Source organism: Durio zibethinus, chromosome 7 (assembly GCF_047325235.1).
Source record: "Durio zibethinus cultivar Kanyao isolate XHJ-2024 chromosome 7, ASM4732523v1, whole genome shotgun sequence".
Classification (NCBI taxonomy): domain Eukaryota; kingdom Viridiplantae; phylum Streptophyta; class Magnoliopsida; order Malvales; family Malvaceae; genus Durio; species Durio zibethinus.
The window spans coordinates 20,222,446-20,238,527 of NC_143168.1; the positions used below are offsets into that span (position 1 = coordinate 20,222,446).

Here is a 16,082-nt window from a genome sequence, read left to right on the forward strand (position 1 = left end):
AATATATTTAAAAAGAGAAAAGGAAAAAAAAAAAAAAAACGGAGAGTTGAATTAATGTGGGAATTAAGTAGAGATAACAAGAGACAGCTGCTATTAACAAACTTTTAGTTCAGTGATGCTGGAATCGACTCTAAAATTGAAGATCTCAACTATAAACTTCAATTATAATAAAAAGAAGATAAATACCAATGAATGCTTAGCTCAAATGGTATGATGTTGGAGGCACTTGAGGTTATCAGGGTTCAAGGCATAATATCTTTTCCAATCAGGGAAGTTAAATAAAGGTAAAGGAGAGGGATAGATTAGAAACTAGCATTAATGAGGGAGAAACGGGAGTGCAAGGTTGCAGGTAGCCAGATATAGAATGTCATTTTTTATTGTCGAGGGAATCACATTGATTTGTTACCTTATTTGGACTCTCCCCTCCCTCCTTTTCTCCTATCTTTCACTCTCTTCATTATAATGTAATATAATATATGTTTTTTAGTTATTTAAAATTAAAATACAACTTTAAAGAAAGCATGAAGGCTTAGATTTGAACGAAACTATCTCTTCTTCCATCTCCAAATCTTGTAGAAAAAAAAAAAAAAACAAAAATTGGGATATAATGTGTCTCTTTATAAGAGTTATTTCAAGATTAATATCAACAAGAGATCGTTGACAAAATAATAAATAATTTCATTTTAAAGTTGGTGTATCTTATGGCAGCTTGAAATTGAATAACCTCTTAATAATTTTTTTTCTTTCCTTTTTTTTTTCAGTTTTATTGGATGTGAGTGAGGATGTAGAAAATATGAGGGGGGATTTTAAACCCTAGCCTACTCGAGAAGAAGGCTTGAGATGATCACTTGGTCAAAGACCTGCGCCCATGTTTACTTCTATCTATCTACCTAACAAAGCTCAATTGATTTTTTTTCCACCCAAAAAAGAAAAAAAAAGAAAAAAAAAGGAACCATTGGGATACAAAATATAACAAAAGAAAAGAGGATTTTTAAAAGTTATAAAATTTAAGACTTTGATTTATGTAAAAAGAAACTATGATTTATTTTTATTTTGCAATTGTTATCTTTAAATGATTTTTTTTCCTTTTAGTAAACCATTAGTTTTGCTATGTTTTCTCTTCTTTTTTTTTTTTAGCAAAGCATAAAAAAATATAGAGAAAATATAAATAAGATAATGTAAAATAGATACATGATTAAGAAGAGTAATAGCTACAAAATAAGTGAGTATGAATTATGAATGGGTACATAAATCATGAATAAAAGTTAAACAAGAAAAATGATTATAATGTTAGATTGACCAAATTCTTACTAAATAATATCTCATCTTCATTCTTCGCAAATATAAAAATATATTTAAGTTAAGCACATTAGATAGATTAAATTTGATCAATACTAGCTAATTTTTTATTTTAATTTCCTTTAGCTTTTATTTTTTTGAATTGTTTTATTTGAATCCTCAATCTTTTAAAATGATTTCAATTTCATTATTTTGTCAGATAATTTTTTTATTTGGCATTTAAGATTATAAAAAGTTGAACTAGAATCGTTTATGAGTCGGATCGAGTTAAGTTTAGGATGAATTTGGATAAAATATTAAATAGTCATGTATTAATCTAAATTTAACCTAACCTAATTATTTGAACCTTAAAATTTATCTAAATCTATTTCCATTCACAAATGACAACCTCAAGCCCACCAAGATAAACCTTTTTTTTCTAAAAAATAAAAACATAATTTTTATTTAATCTTAAGTATTTTTGCATTTTATTTTACATGTTGTGTATCTTTTTATTTAAGCATATTTTTTAGATTTACATTATAATATTATATATGATTATACACTATAATGTTATATATGTTTATTCTTTATATGATATAAATTATAGAGGAGGGATCAACTTACATAATGTAACTTTTTTTTAGTTTTACAAATTTTTTAATCATTAATTTTAATAAATCTAAGAAATGAGATTGAACCAATTTCTTTTTATTTTTAATTTTCTTTTATCATTTTAATCTATTAAAATCATTTGTTAGAAAAATGCGTAAAAGGAAAAAAAATTACACTATATAAATTGATCCCTTTTCTAAATTATAATATATATATATATATATGAATATAAAAAGTAATATGTTTTATAAAATTTTCGAGATTGGCCCTTGGACGTTAAAATCTTTTTTTATATATTTTTTCAAATCCTCTCCAATATCAAACAAAACTTTTGGATTTGAGCAAGTAGCTCAATCCTTCTAGTTTAGATTAATTGGTTTGAGTAAGTAACCCAATCCTTCACGTTTAGATTAAACCGTCGTTATTAAAATTAAAATTTTAACATTTAACCTATAAACATAATGACTAATCGAAACTTACGTCCAGGTCACGTTAACATTCCCTTCTCATGCCACATAAAAAAATTCTCTATTTTTAATGGAAAAATATGATAACAAGATTAACATAAAATAACTTTGAAAGATTAAAGATCCAAATGAAATAGTTCAAAAATTAAGAACTGAAGTGATACCAAAATAAAAAAAATAAAAATAAAAACGATTGGAACATAGTGAATGGATATAAGGCATTCAACAAAATTAATCATGATTTACATAACGTGTTGATCTTTCTGCGAGCATTGCATAAGGCAATTTGTTATTTTTAATTCTTTATTCATAGCCAAGTCTGAGCAAATATTTCGTCTATTGAATGAAATAGAAATAATAGCAGTGGTGCATTTTGGTTTTTACCAAGTAAAAACGAGAGACAGCTTCGACAAAATGGATGTTTCGGAACTTATGCTACAGTATAGTTTTGCAAAATTCTAAAGAAAATATGAAACTTTCACTGAAGCATAATTATAATGGAAATCAATTTTTGGTTTTTTTTCATTAATATTATTTGCAATTTTGAAATGTATACAAATCAGGGTTTATCACGTGTAGATTTATACGCAACCAAATCAAGGGTTGCAATTTTTCTGATCACAAAAATGATAACCTGTACACAGATTAATGCAGATGCTGATACCAATATGAAAATGAATCTAGGCATCTATTCTACAGATTGAAATCCCAAATTATCATCACCTGAAAGAAATTTAATGCTTGATACTTGACCTGTTCATGTCATATTAACTAATGGATGGCAGCATTGGATCCATACCAAGTCCAGACCCTCCAGAAGCACCAGGTTCAGCATGCTTCACCCTACCAAAATAGCGGATATGACGCAAAAGCCTAGCCAGGAATGTGTTATGGCAAATTGTTGAGCTATCACACACAACCGCCACATGTTTACGTGCCCTTGTTATGGCAACATTCATTCGCCTACTATCTCCCAAGAATCCGACTGCTCCTAAAGTGTTTGACCGTACCTAAATCAATAACAGGCATTCCACATTAGTCATAGTAAGATCAGTCAAGCATTTCCGTTGATAATGACTCAGTTTCAAACAATCCATGATTGAAGCACTAATTTAGAAAACTTTGTTAGGGCATATAAAGAAACTTCACACTTAGTAACCCTTAAAAGTTTTCCAAAACAAAGTATCAAATGAATAACTATCCAACGCTTAACGCAAAAGCAATACTGACTTATATCAAGTATGTCATCAAATATAATTCGAAAGATAAATAACTATCTAGTTATAGGGTGTCTATAATTTGATCCAATGCACTAAGGCACTAACCTCTTTCTTTAACATACATCACCTGCAACATAGAGCCTCAAAGAAACACCAGTGTAATGCACAAGCCTGAACAAGCATAATTCATAGATTCCAATATTGCTAACTTGGTTGTAATATAAAGTGAGAAAAGGAGAAATTTTTATTGTCTTTTCTATCGTCATGAACCGTGGTTTGAATTAACTAACAATTTATGTTGATGGCCATTATATATCACATAGCTATTCAAATATCTTCATGTCATATATATGTTCATAACCTAAAGGGAAACAGACTTTTTACTAGCAAATTCTAGAGATCAGTAGAAACGCATAATTAAGACAAAAAGCATATAAATTACAGCGGGGAAGACATGATGACCTTATCAGGAATTTCAAAAGAAAAACATATTCATTCATGTAAAGTAACAATACCATTGATATAATTACTGCATCAGCTTCTCGGCCCTGAAAGCTATCAATTGTTGCAACCTCAACGCCTGCAGTCTGTGGAAACTCATCAAGCCTGTCCCTTAGGAGCTGTACCTGAGCAACATAAGGTGATTGAACAGCAATAGCTGTTGGGCTTACACCTGCATGTGAGATTAGAACCACAAATTATTTAACTTGGTTAAGTGAGGAAAGGGTGTAGACATCTGTGCCTATCAATGGCCACAAGCAAACAAGGATGAAACTTTAAAGGAAAAGAAAAACAAACAAAAAGTTGAAGTGGACCATCAAATAATCTTGAGTGCAGTTGTTGATTTGCCAGCTGATAAGTATTATGCAGAACTATGACAGAAATTGATTTAAAACTCATGCCAAGAGAAAAATCATGGATAGAACCCTTTCTGGAAGAGGCAACGTACAAGACTGACCATCAAGTATGATAGATATAAGATACAAGAAGCTTCTACAATCTTACTACTTTATCAATTTGAATTACAATAAGAGCGCAATTGTTACATCATATACCTTTACTATTATTCACAAAAATCTCAAGTTCAAAGGCAAGACTTTATTATCATTGATCAAATAGTTGATGGATGACCCAACATGTAAAGGGAATAAATCCTAAAAGAAGATTGAAAATAAAAGTGAAACTATAGAAAGTCAATAACTTCTAGAATAAAGTGAAAATTTTGGGCACCCAACAAAGGGCAAGATTCTTGATGTCCAACTGAGTTTACAGATGCATTTCAACATATAATGTGTCAGAGACACTTGAAAGTAGAGATGTCAAAGCACGTTGCTTGATCATGAAACTCACAAATAACCAAGGCAAAGAACAGTCTTCCCAACCAAGTAAATGGAACCTATTTGAGAACCTATATTGTTGTAACAAATATGACACATAATATTCACTGCACCAAAAAAAGATGACATATAATGATAAACCAAACTCTAAAAAAAATGTATGTTGATATATGCATAGGAAGATGGCATTCTCTTCACAATAGTGGCAGCTTATGAATTCCCAATTGAGAAAAGGACAGAATATTCACCCAGACAATGGAAAAATCATCATGTTCATACACATTGCTTTTAACATTTTCAATTCCAATATAATTCAATATTTTGTACCATCAAGGACTTGTAAAACCTGAATAATTCAGCATGCCTTTGTTTAACTTGTTTAACTTGTTCATCTTCACAATATAATTCAATAAGGGACTTGACACATGATTTAACTTGCTCCTCAAATGCCCATGAGAACACAAGAAAGCACTATAAAAATTAAAAATAAAAATAAAGGGCAGAACTAAGAAATGAGCAATTACCCGCATAGATCAGATAAAAGACATGCTGGACAACAATATCTGTTTCCCCTTCGTTGTAAAATGATCCTGTGCCTGCAGGATCTAAATGCTCTTCACAGCCAACTGACAAACTTCCGTATGGCATTCTTGTATCAAGTAACAACAATGGGCATTGGGTTATCCAGGTGGGCTGCAATAATATTATAAAGGGCCAAAACTCAAACCTTTTCCTTCTATCACACCACAAGAAATAACTAATTAAATGCATTAAGAAATCAACATATTAGAATCTTAAACCTTCTCAAACAAAAGCTTTGGACAAATGGAATTTTTATTCTCGGTGTAGAATTATAATTATTGTTATTATAAATCAGTATGCCTTTGTTTTCTTGGATATTAGATAGGAAAACCCTAGCATATAGTAAGAATAACAATGGAAAACAAAGAAAAACGCATACAAGCATAAAAGCCATAAGAAGAAAAAGGAAGGGTAAAGAAAAAGAGATGAAAACAAAAATTCAAGTAAAACAATCGGGTAAGAAAAAGAAAAGTTCGGATCCTTATAACGTAAAACATCAATTAGATAAATGATTGTTCTCTCTCAACCTTTAATAATTTGAAGAATGTTGTTCTCTAGCATTTCCACTAGCCATTACTTAGGAGATAAAACAGATTTATCAACTGTGTGTTGTAAAGTTTTAGTGAACCAAATGACTAAACATTATGGCAGGTGGGAAGAAACTCAAAATCATTAGGAAATATCTAAATTACATGCAACAACGGGATAGATCTATGCTCCAATTTATAGAATGACTAAACATTATTGGGTCTCATACCTTGACAAATGGAGAGTCAACAAGAAGATAGGACGCGACAGAGGGAGAGGATTTTAGTTCTCCATTATACATCTCCTTTGAAGCCCAACTAGCTATCGCATCATTCATTCGGTACTGAGTTGTTAACATGGTAGCAAGAACCCCTTCATGCAAAGTTGCAGCTCTCTCCAGTAAGGATACTCCAAGGCCACCTTCTAAAGCTTTTCTGGACAAGATTACTGGAGCAAGTTGACATCGATCACCAGCAAGTATACAACGTTTTCCCTTCAATATTGGGATCCAACAGGAGGGTTCAATTGCCTGCCCAGCTTCATCTATAACAACCAGGTCAAAAGTATCCAGCCTTCGTATAAGTGGATCAGCTGCTCCAGTGTTGGTAGAAAGCACCACCTGTGCACTCGACAGTACTTCCCTTACTGTCTCCTTCTCCTTCTTCTTTAGTGCCTTACCAAGCTGCTTTAAAAGCTGCCGTATGCCAGCAGCTAAAGAATCATCCTTTAAACAATGTCGAAGGTCTTTTCTTAGATCTGACTTCTTCCTCTCAAACTCTGCTCGGTAGTCTGCAAGCTTAGAATTCACAATCTCAACCAAAGACTTTGATGCTACAGTTGAAGAAATACGTGCTGGATTTCCAACCCGCACTATGTCCAATCCAGTATTGGAAAGTTTTTCAACCATGTTGTCAACTGCTGCATTAGTTGGTGCTGTTACTAGCACCGTTTCACCTTGCTGAACAGCAAGTGCTATAACTTCCTTAAGCAAACCTGTCTTTCCAGTACCCGGAGGTCCTTGGACAACCAACATAGGGCGCTTCTTGTTTAAGCCTAAGCAAATTGCTCTTTGTTGTGAATCATCAAATGTTCTGTTCTGTAACGATCCATCCAACTCTGTCTGATTCCAGTCTGCCAAATCATTCTCCTCCAGCCATGCCACATCTTCTTTGTCTCCAAACAGTGTGGCGACAACAGCAATTGAAGGATTTTTCTTCTGCAAGCCATTCTTCTGAAGTAGCATCAAGGCTTCACAATTGCGCTAAAAAACAGAACCCAAAGAGGGCACTTAATGACATAATAAGAATTTATTCAATCAGAAACAAATGGAAATGAATAAAAAGGGAACTTTTGCAAAGTGGGTGAAACATTTTCTGGGTTTAGTACTGATGAACCATTCAAACAACTAACTCAAAATTTAAGAAATCCTTCTATGAGCCAGTGCACTGTAGCATGTGGAAGAGTGAATCTTTCACCACATGCAACCTCATACCAACTTGAGCATATTCGAAGTAAAAAAGGTTGTAGCCCAAGTCAAGAACAACCCCTTGAAACATCATATCATCTTACCCAAAAAACCTTAAGGAAATCTATAGAATTTTCTTAGGTTAATAGAGTTTCAATATAGTCAATTCTCATTTATAAAATCTAAAAAAATAAATAAATTAATACAGGTTTCAGTATAAAATTTCTAGTCTTGGAGGAGGTGCCACAAAATGATAAAAAGGGGGGGCGAGGGATAGGGGAGTCTTTGAGATGCTACTCTAGGCATTCATAAGTAAATAGAAGGGATTACATTATGCAATGTAGAGATGGAGAAACCTACAGTACATGTTGACCTAAGCATTGATTCTAGACCTAAATGCTACTAAGTATGTTCCATCAGACATTACAGTTTTCTAGCTTTCTGCAATACAACCAAGAGTAAGAAATATACTAAAGGTTATAAACTAACATGTTTATACTCCAGGAAATGTAAGGGCAAAGAATGATAAAATTAAATGCATTTATCAAATACCTCATATGTGAGTGCATCAGCCAAACCTTGAATACGATCAATGCGCACACTTTTTCCAAAGAGCTTAGAGAAAGTGGGATCACCATGACGAGACTCCAGGGCCACACTGATGCTACAACCATCCTCCCCAAGGTTGTCAACAAATCCCTGTATGCAAGAAGTAGCACCTGCTCCCCTGCTGTCACAAATCCTCACACAAACCATATCTCCAGGAGACAGGGTAGTAGGTGGAAGTCGATGATTCCCTTCGACCCTAAATAGCACCAAATGCATTCCACCTAATCCTGGGCACAGCAGAATTCTAAAGGTATCACCAAACTTAACCACCTTTTTTGACACAAACTTCAAAATTGCATTAAAACACCAAATGAAGAACAAACAAAGGGTATCAACCTCATACAGAAGAAAACAACTATTGGTAACAAAGATAAATAAGTAGATAACCTGTTGATGTGCTAACTGCATTTAAATTGCAAATTGTGTCACAAAGCTCTTGCTGAGCCTGACCATGGCTAACCAAGAACTCAATAGGCTTTATTGAATCACAGCCGTCATTAGGTGTAGGGACAGCATTCAACTCCTCCTGAGTGAACTCCAATTCTGCATCCCTCTCTATCCGAAGCAGCTCTGACATTCGCTTTGTGAACTCATCAATCCTGCCCTGCATGGCCTTAGCCTTCTCCAAACCCATTCCCAAAATACCTTGAACAGGCTTTGGCAGTGTAATCTTCCGAGCAATCGCCCTATGCTGAGCTGCATATCCACTATTCGCAGCTCAAACTCACTCTTTAACCAAACTTCTAAATTCATTAACTAGCATATTACAAGCATTATATTAAAACAGCTAACTTAAGCTATATTCTATAACTAAAATACAAATAAAGTTGGACAAGAAAATAGTTCCAGCCATAAAGAAAATAAAACCTGAATTTGCAAGCTCTTTAAGCAGCTTCCAAGACTCGGTCTCCCTCCAATCTTCAACCACGGAGTTATGTTGCAACTCTTGAAGAACATTCCTCAATTCCCTCTGGAAATGATCAAATAGAGTTGGATAATGTGTACAAGCCTTCAAACAAATTGCTTCAAGTCCAAGAGGTATAGGAATGGCATTGAGATAAGGCTGTGCCTGGATCACAAAAGTCAATCCAGGCTCCATCATCTGCCTCAACTCCAAAAACTCCCCTTGCAACTCTGCTGACACAAAATCTGAAGCCATTGCCTTCATACCTTCACTAATCCACCTAACTACCCTCTTCCCAAGATCTCTTCTACCTAAAGGATCCCCATTTTGATACAAAGTTCTCACATTTAAAGCCTTAGTCTTTTTAACTTTCTCTTGCTTCTGTTCCTTTAACAACTCCAGTTCCTCCACTAGTATCTTTGTACTATTAAGCTCAGGCGTAGACTTAGAAGAAGAACCATTGTCATCACTTTTGCTGATTTTTGGATCGCTGCCAACATTGCTTTTGCTTCTAGGCTTCTTCTTTGTAGCAGTAGTAAACTTGTTGCTACTTCGAGTGCTACTTTTGCTACTACCATCGCCAACAAGCTGCTTGGACTGAAATTTTATTGAAGGGTAACTATATTTATGACCAAAAAATAAACAGATAGATTTCACTGAAGAAGAACAAGAAAAAGAGAGCGGTAAAGAACTCAAACATCTACTCCTTTGAACACTCAAAGCCAATGTTTTTGTTGTTGTTGAGGGAATGCTTCCAGAAAACAGGCATGAAGCTTTTTCCATTTCACTTGTTAAAAACCTGTTTATTTTCCAAGAAAACCCCTCACAACATAATTCAAAAAATCAAGCTTCCATCTTTTTTCTTCTTGCTTAGCCTCTCTCAAGAATGATTCCTTATGGAATCTTCAGTATATATAGATACTCTGGATTTTTTTTTTTTTTGGCTTTGTTTTTGAGTTAGAAAAAATGGGTTTTTGAATTTGAGCCTCAAAATGGATTTGAGGTGAAGAATGAGAAGAAAAATAGAACTTTTTTTCCCTTTTCTTTTTTTAACCTTTTTTCTTACAAATGTACTGCAAAAATACAGACAAGCACAAAAGAGAAGAGAGGGAGAGGCATGAGCAAAGAAGATATTTGAGGGGTCAAAATCAAAATCGAATCTACGAGAGCGTGTTTTGATTGGCTACAAGGGATTGTGTGGAGAGGGAATGTGGGGGCAAACGTGTTCTATTACTGTTCTATCTTTTCTCTCGTGTTTGTTGTTTTGTTTTGTGGCGAAAACTATGTGTGGTCAATAGAACATTTCAGAAAACAGTTTGATTTGGAAAGTAGACGTGTGCTTCTCTCAGCCATGGAAAATCCTTTTATCTGGAGAATTCAAAGATTCAATGTGAAGAGATATGGAAAATAGAAATCTTTGTTTCAGAAAAATATCAGTTCTTTGAATTTTAATCACAGATTGGGTAAGAAGGAAAAGCTGCCATGCCAAGTGGCCTGAAATCCTTTCATAGGGACTTGAAATTTATGAAATTCATAATTACAAGGAGTAAATATAAACTACCCTAGTTGATAAAGTCAAAAAAATATATATTTGATTGTAAGATTTAAATTTTATTATTTGTAATTTTTTAATTTTTTTAATTTTATAATCTATCATAATTCTAGAATGATTAAATTTTTTCTCACTTTAAATTTTTTTAACAAAAAAATAATATTAAAACTTATATTAGAAAATTATTTGAATATTTGAATATATAAAATAGTAATCATTATGTTAATAAGAGAAATTTATTAATATTTAAATTTTAAATTTATTAAATACTATATTTAAAATAATTATATGGATAATTGAATTACATTCAAAATTCAACAATGATTACATTTGTTTATAAAATAAATTCAATAAATGGTAAGCAAACGTTGGATGAAACTTTTACCATTTTTCTTAATTGAAATAGATTTTAGGATTTTAAAATTTTTAATATGTAATATGTTTAAGATGTCTCAATAGATTAGTTTATTTTTCATTTGACATTTTGCATAATCTTTTTAATTATGAAATTTTTTATCGGTCCAAATTTTCTTCTTCGAGAGATTATCGATGACAAGTTCATTATTAACTAAAAAATAATATAAAAATCTAAAATTTAATTTAATTAATTTATACAATTATTTTTAAAAATAAACAAATTATAATCTCATTTAAAAAAAACATATAAATATAAATATCGCTAACTTCACGCCCAATTATCGCCTCTAAGTTTGGGCCTTGGACTAAAAAACATCGGATCAGGTGTTCATAAAATAAGGTTAGCTTTTCTTTTTCCATTCTTTTTTAAGTTTTTAATTAAAAAAAAAAAAGTTGAGAAAGATTGGCATTTGGACAAAGAAATGGGAGATAAGTATCCATCTGTTATTCCTTGCTTTGGGGTTCATCCTTGGTAAAGTCAAGTGAACAGTTAGATATCTAACTTTGAAGCAAATTTAAATTTTTTGGCTTTTAAAAAATTTTTTTCTTTTCATTTTTGCAGGTATTTTGATGAGAGAAGTCCCAGTTGGTTCAGTACTCTCAATCAATTCTTTCTTTTTCACCAAGTCTATTTAATTCATAAAAATTAAAACAGAAGGCTTCAGGGAAACGACAAAGTGACATACTAGATTCTAATGCCATATATTGTGCTTGAATTACTATATGTTTGAGGGCACCTCTAATAACATCATGCTTTTGGGCCTTTTCAGATTGGTTTGGACAAAGGTTCAAAAGGAAGGGAGATTGATTTTAATGATCAGGTTCTTATTGTTTTCTTGTTACTTGATTGTCATTTATTTTGGATTAAAATTTTCCATAAGACTGCTACTTGTTGATGAGACCTCTATTTTCTCCAGTGCCATTACTTTTGTTCTTTACTTGGGGTGAGTGCATGCAGATTAGAGGCAAAAAAAGCAGCTTCATGTGTAACAAGAAGGCCTGCATCCTGTTTACATGTCGCCACCCCATAATTTGCTTTCATTATCAAGTGGAATTTTCTGTTAGTAGATGAGTAAATGAAATTTAGTTAAGCAAAAGCAACAGTGAGAGAACTCCTGTGCTAATTGGATAATACACATGTTTACTCCAACAATATTTTGTTGATTTAATGCTTTAGGTTGTTCTTCCTTTTGCAGTTTCCACAATTGAAATTCGTCCTTGCTTTGTTGCCATAATTCTGTCTCAAAAATTGCAACTCAAAGAGTGTAGATTTCTTTAAAATTAGTTATTGAGACACCATTGAATTGTTTGGCAGGTGCAAATAATATTATTGGTATTGTTCCTATTGGATGAGTTACATGAGGTCAAGGGAGTCATCTTTTTATTCCATTTCCTACCTCTACCCTGTCCCTGTCCTTCTATAAACTCTTTCTTTTTTATGTTATTAGTTCTTTTGCATGGCTAAGAAACTTAATATTTTTTTCTAAGATATTTATTTTCGTGGTCATGCAAATATTATTTGTGGCTATCCCAACTTTTTGGAGCCTCTTAGAAGTTTTGTGGAAACATATTTTATTTTGAATTGATTAAATATCATTTCACTCTTAATGATGCTTCCTAGGCGTTTTCTAAAAGATTTCTAAATTTTTAAGTTCTATCTTCCAGATTGAAGTATTTCGGCAACAGCTGGAGCTTGCAAATGAGTTGAAAAAGCCAGCATTTATCCATTGTTTTCGTGCATTTGGCGATCTTCTCCGGGGAGTGAAGTATGGCATTCTTTATTTTTATTTTATGTGAAGATTTTATATCTTAAACAAAATTATTGGAGAACATTTGGAAAATGTTTCAGTGTAATTTCTCTAAAATATAGTACTTAGTTGTTAATAAATAGTGTTAGGAAGGGAAGCAAGCCTGGAGAAACTTCGGCAGTTTTCCTCTGTCAGTGTCTTCTATATAGAAGTGCACGATGGATTTAAGATTGAATGTTTTCTTGTGATATTTGTATCTTAGCTACTTGCTCACTGATGTACGCCCAACATGCTCTAGCTGGTACATGTGTTTCCTTACCACAATGTATTTATTTCCTCGGGGACATTGGGCTTTTCCCAAATGGCATCATTCTTCATTCTTACCTAGGTTCTGCAGAGATGGTTACTGAATTTGCAAAATCTGGTGCTTACTTTTCATTATCAGGATAAATCATGCCCATGAAAGCACAGATGGCCAAGAAAATGTTAAAAGCGGCTAGTTTATCAGGTTCATTGCTCTATGGATGTGAGTCATGTGACAAACTATACGATCTTCTTACTTCTAAAATTCCCACAGATACCTTCTCAAAGGATATCATTAGAGTCAGATGCACCTGATGCACTGCCACATTCAGAGTTCAGCTCTCTATTTTTGGTTGATGAAGATCCTTCCCTCCCACAATAATTTTTTGCTCAAGGGAGAACTTCTGCTTCAAATGTTAGCATTCCTTCTCAGAATCAGTCACTTGCTTGAAGAGATGCTTCAACATTGCCAAGAGATATGCTTAATCATCCAGCAAACATTCATCATGTATGTTTTCTACTTCAACTTAAGCTTATCTTTTTCACGTACTTGCACTCTGATTACATCTTTTTTCCCAATCTCTTATTTTCAGCACATTTTCTAGCAGAAACAAAAGAAATTAACTTGTATAGGAAAGAACTTAAAACAAAATTAATATGAACACATAAGAGCACTAAATAGACAAAGAGGCTAAATATGGCCCCAAACAGGGTTATATCGATCTTATTTTGATCGAAGTCTAATTACCAGCAACAATAATGTGTCGTGACTCGGTTAGTTTGAAAATGGAACTTCAGTGAGTTGAGGAACTCGTGGAACAATTTCGTTATTGCATCAGAGGTTCAATTCGCTTAAGCATCATTTAGTTTTGATCACATGATGATTGATATGGTATATGCTTTTATCCCTATCGCATTATCTGTATTTTATAGCCAATATGTTCAGATGTGCAGTTGAGAGCATCATGTCACACTGTTTGTAACATTAGGAAAATTTTTATTGCTTCAGGTGCTTGATTATGTTGCAACTTTGCTGGAAATTAGTAAAGAGGAACTTGCAGAATTAAGCTACAGAAATGCAGTACAATTGTTTTCTTATAAAGATTCAAAAGTTACCCCATGATGATAATTTCATTTAATACAGATTTGTGAATTATGGGTTAATACCAAAAAAAGTGAATTATGGGTTGTGATTTGTGATTGTTTTAATTAAGTTTGTTTTTTCCTTAATACAGATTTTTATTACAATAAAAAGATTAGAGGCTCATATAATCTATTTAATAAAGCACAATGACTTACTTTATATTTTAATCAATTTTTTTAGATAACGTTAAAATGTAAGAAAAAAAAAAACTTGAAAAACTAGTCTGAAGTAAATATGGGCATGAACACTAATCAATTGTAAAGGAGAGAATACAAGTTTGTTGATCTTGAGATCCAAAGAGTATTTGAAGTTTTGTAATTGAATAATGCATATGGTTATACCTAGTAATCAGTATATCTTTCATTTAATTATTGGGGACAAAAATTAATATTTTAAAATCTTTCAATAAAGAAAAAAATAAAATAATAAATAAAAAGATACACCAAATCATTTCTTTTGACTCCTTGCATTTGGATAATCAATCTTTAAATTATATATTATATTAAAAAATACTAGTTTCATTTTCAATTAGAAAAAAAAATTAATTTCATCATTTTTTTTTCTTAAATTTTTGTATTTGTCTTTAATTATTGGATTGTAATATATCATTTTATGAACTAATTAATAAGTAGGAATTCTATTATATTTTTTAAATTTATTAAAAATACATCATTTTAATTAATTATGAATATATAAATTTCAATTTTTAGATAATAATTATATGCTATTAGAACAAAATTGATAGGGTATGACTCTTTATTTAAAAAATAAGCTTCATAAAATAAAAGTATAAAAATATAAATATATATATGATTAATTTGTTTATATATAAAAACTCATATAGACAACTTGGACATTAATGAATCACTCACTTCTTCTGACCTCTTGCATTTGGATATATTATCTTTAAACTTATATTATTGTTTTCAAAGAAGCTTGGATAGGAAAAATGATTGTTGCGGTGGATTTTTAGATTTATTATATATCATTTTTAACAGTAATTATATGAATTAATTTAATTAATTTAATTTAATTTTAAATTTAAACATATTAATTTTTTTAGTATAAACTTATATTTTTAAAGGTAACATACGAAATAAAACCAAGCTTATAAATATATGATTAATTTGTTTATATAAGGGTTAAATATAAAAATAATTCTTGTATTATTTATTTTTTGTTGGTTTAGTAATTAAAAAAAATAAAATTATCAATTTAGTGCTTAAATTTTTATTCTGTCATTTATTTTAATGTCTCAAACTAATAATATTAATTAATTTATTGACGTGATATGAATATCCAATAAAATATTAATAGTGTCAAAAACTTTAATTAACGTCACATCATATTGCCACGTTGGCATTACAAAAATTCAAAAAATTGGAAAAATTTTTAATAAAAAAAATTATAAAATTCAAAAAAGTAAGAAATTTTTGCATAATTTTAAAATAATTACAAAAATTTTTTAAATTTTTAGCTTTTGTCAAAATATTTTATATTTTATATTCAACTTTTTTATGTTGTAATGAAAATTTTGAATTTTATTTTTATTAAAATTTTCATTTTTATGAATTTTTCAGAAAATTTTTGGATTTTTTATTAAAATTTTTGGATTTTTTAAAGTTTTCATAAATTTTTAAATATTATATTTATTTTTTAATATTTTGTAATTTTAAAAAATATTTTAGATTCTTTAAGATATTTTTAGATTTTTTTTGGAAAATTTGTAATTTTTTTAATACTGATATGATAATTAATGATGTGACATTAATTTAATTTTTTATATATATCAATATTTTATTAAATTTTTATATCAAGTCTATAAGTCAACTAATTGTATTAATTTTAAATATTAAAATAAATGATGAAATATAAATTAAAATATCACATTAAAAATTTTATTTCTTTAATTA

At 31.0% G+C, this 16,082-nt stretch overlaps 2 protein-coding genes across 2 annotated transcripts; one reads left to right on the top strand and one right to left on the bottom strand.

Moving 5' to 3' along the window:
* Nucleotides 1-2,852: 2,852 nt before the first annotated feature.
* Nucleotides 2,853-9,887, bottom strand: LOC111276940 (DNA polymerase alpha-associated DNA helicase A-like). The gene is made up of 7 exons (XM_022862919.2): nucleotides 8,969-9,887; nucleotides 8,489-8,797; nucleotides 8,045-8,328; nucleotides 6,257-7,288; nucleotides 5,442-5,610; nucleotides 4,096-4,253; nucleotides 2,853-3,370 (listed from the first exon to the last, which is right to left on the bottom strand). The coding sequence occupies exons 1-7, from the start codon at nucleotides 9,786-9,788 to the stop codon at nucleotides 3,128-3,130; spliced, it is 3,015 nt and encodes a 1,004-aa protein (XP_022718654.2). The 5' UTR covers nucleotides 9,789-9,887; the 3' UTR covers nucleotides 2,853-3,127.
* Nucleotides 9,888-11,106: 1,219 nt separating this feature from the next.
* Nucleotides 11,107-14,233, top strand: LOC111277447 (uncharacterized). Its single transcript, XM_089763420.1, has 6 exons — nucleotides 11,107-11,113; nucleotides 11,368-11,446; nucleotides 11,537-11,600; nucleotides 11,745-11,795; nucleotides 12,640-13,533; nucleotides 14,035-14,233. The coding sequence occupies exons 1-5, from the start codon at nucleotides 11,107-11,109 to the stop codon at nucleotides 12,769-12,771; spliced, it is 333 nt and encodes a 110-aa protein (XP_089619546.1). The 3' UTR covers nucleotides 12,772-13,533; nucleotides 14,035-14,233.
* Nucleotides 14,234-16,082: the final 1,849 nt, after the last annotated feature.

Bases quoted from the DNA above. Each gene is read 5' to 3' on its own strand.
- LOC111277447 (XM_089763420.1), top strand. The intron at 11,601-11,744 runs GTCTATTTAATT...GGGCCTTTTCAG, and splicing joins AATTCTTTCTTTTTCACCAA to ATTGGTTTGGACAAAGGTTC. The intron at 11,796-12,639 runs GTTCTTATTGTT...TCTATCTTCCAG, and splicing joins AGATTGATTTTAATGATCAG to ATTGAAGTATTTCGGCAACA.
- LOC111276940 (XM_022862919.2), bottom strand. From the start codon at position 9,788: ATGGAAAAAGCTTCATGCCTGTTTTCTGGAAGCATTCCCTCAACAACA. The intron at 4,254-5,441 runs GTAATTGCTCAT...TCTCACATGCAG, and splicing joins CTTTTATCTGATCTATGCGG to GTGTAAGCCCAACAGCTATT. The intron at 3,371-4,095 runs GTATTGTTACTT...TTATTGATTTAG, and splicing joins ATGCAGTAATTATATCAATG to GTACGGTCAAACACTTTAGG.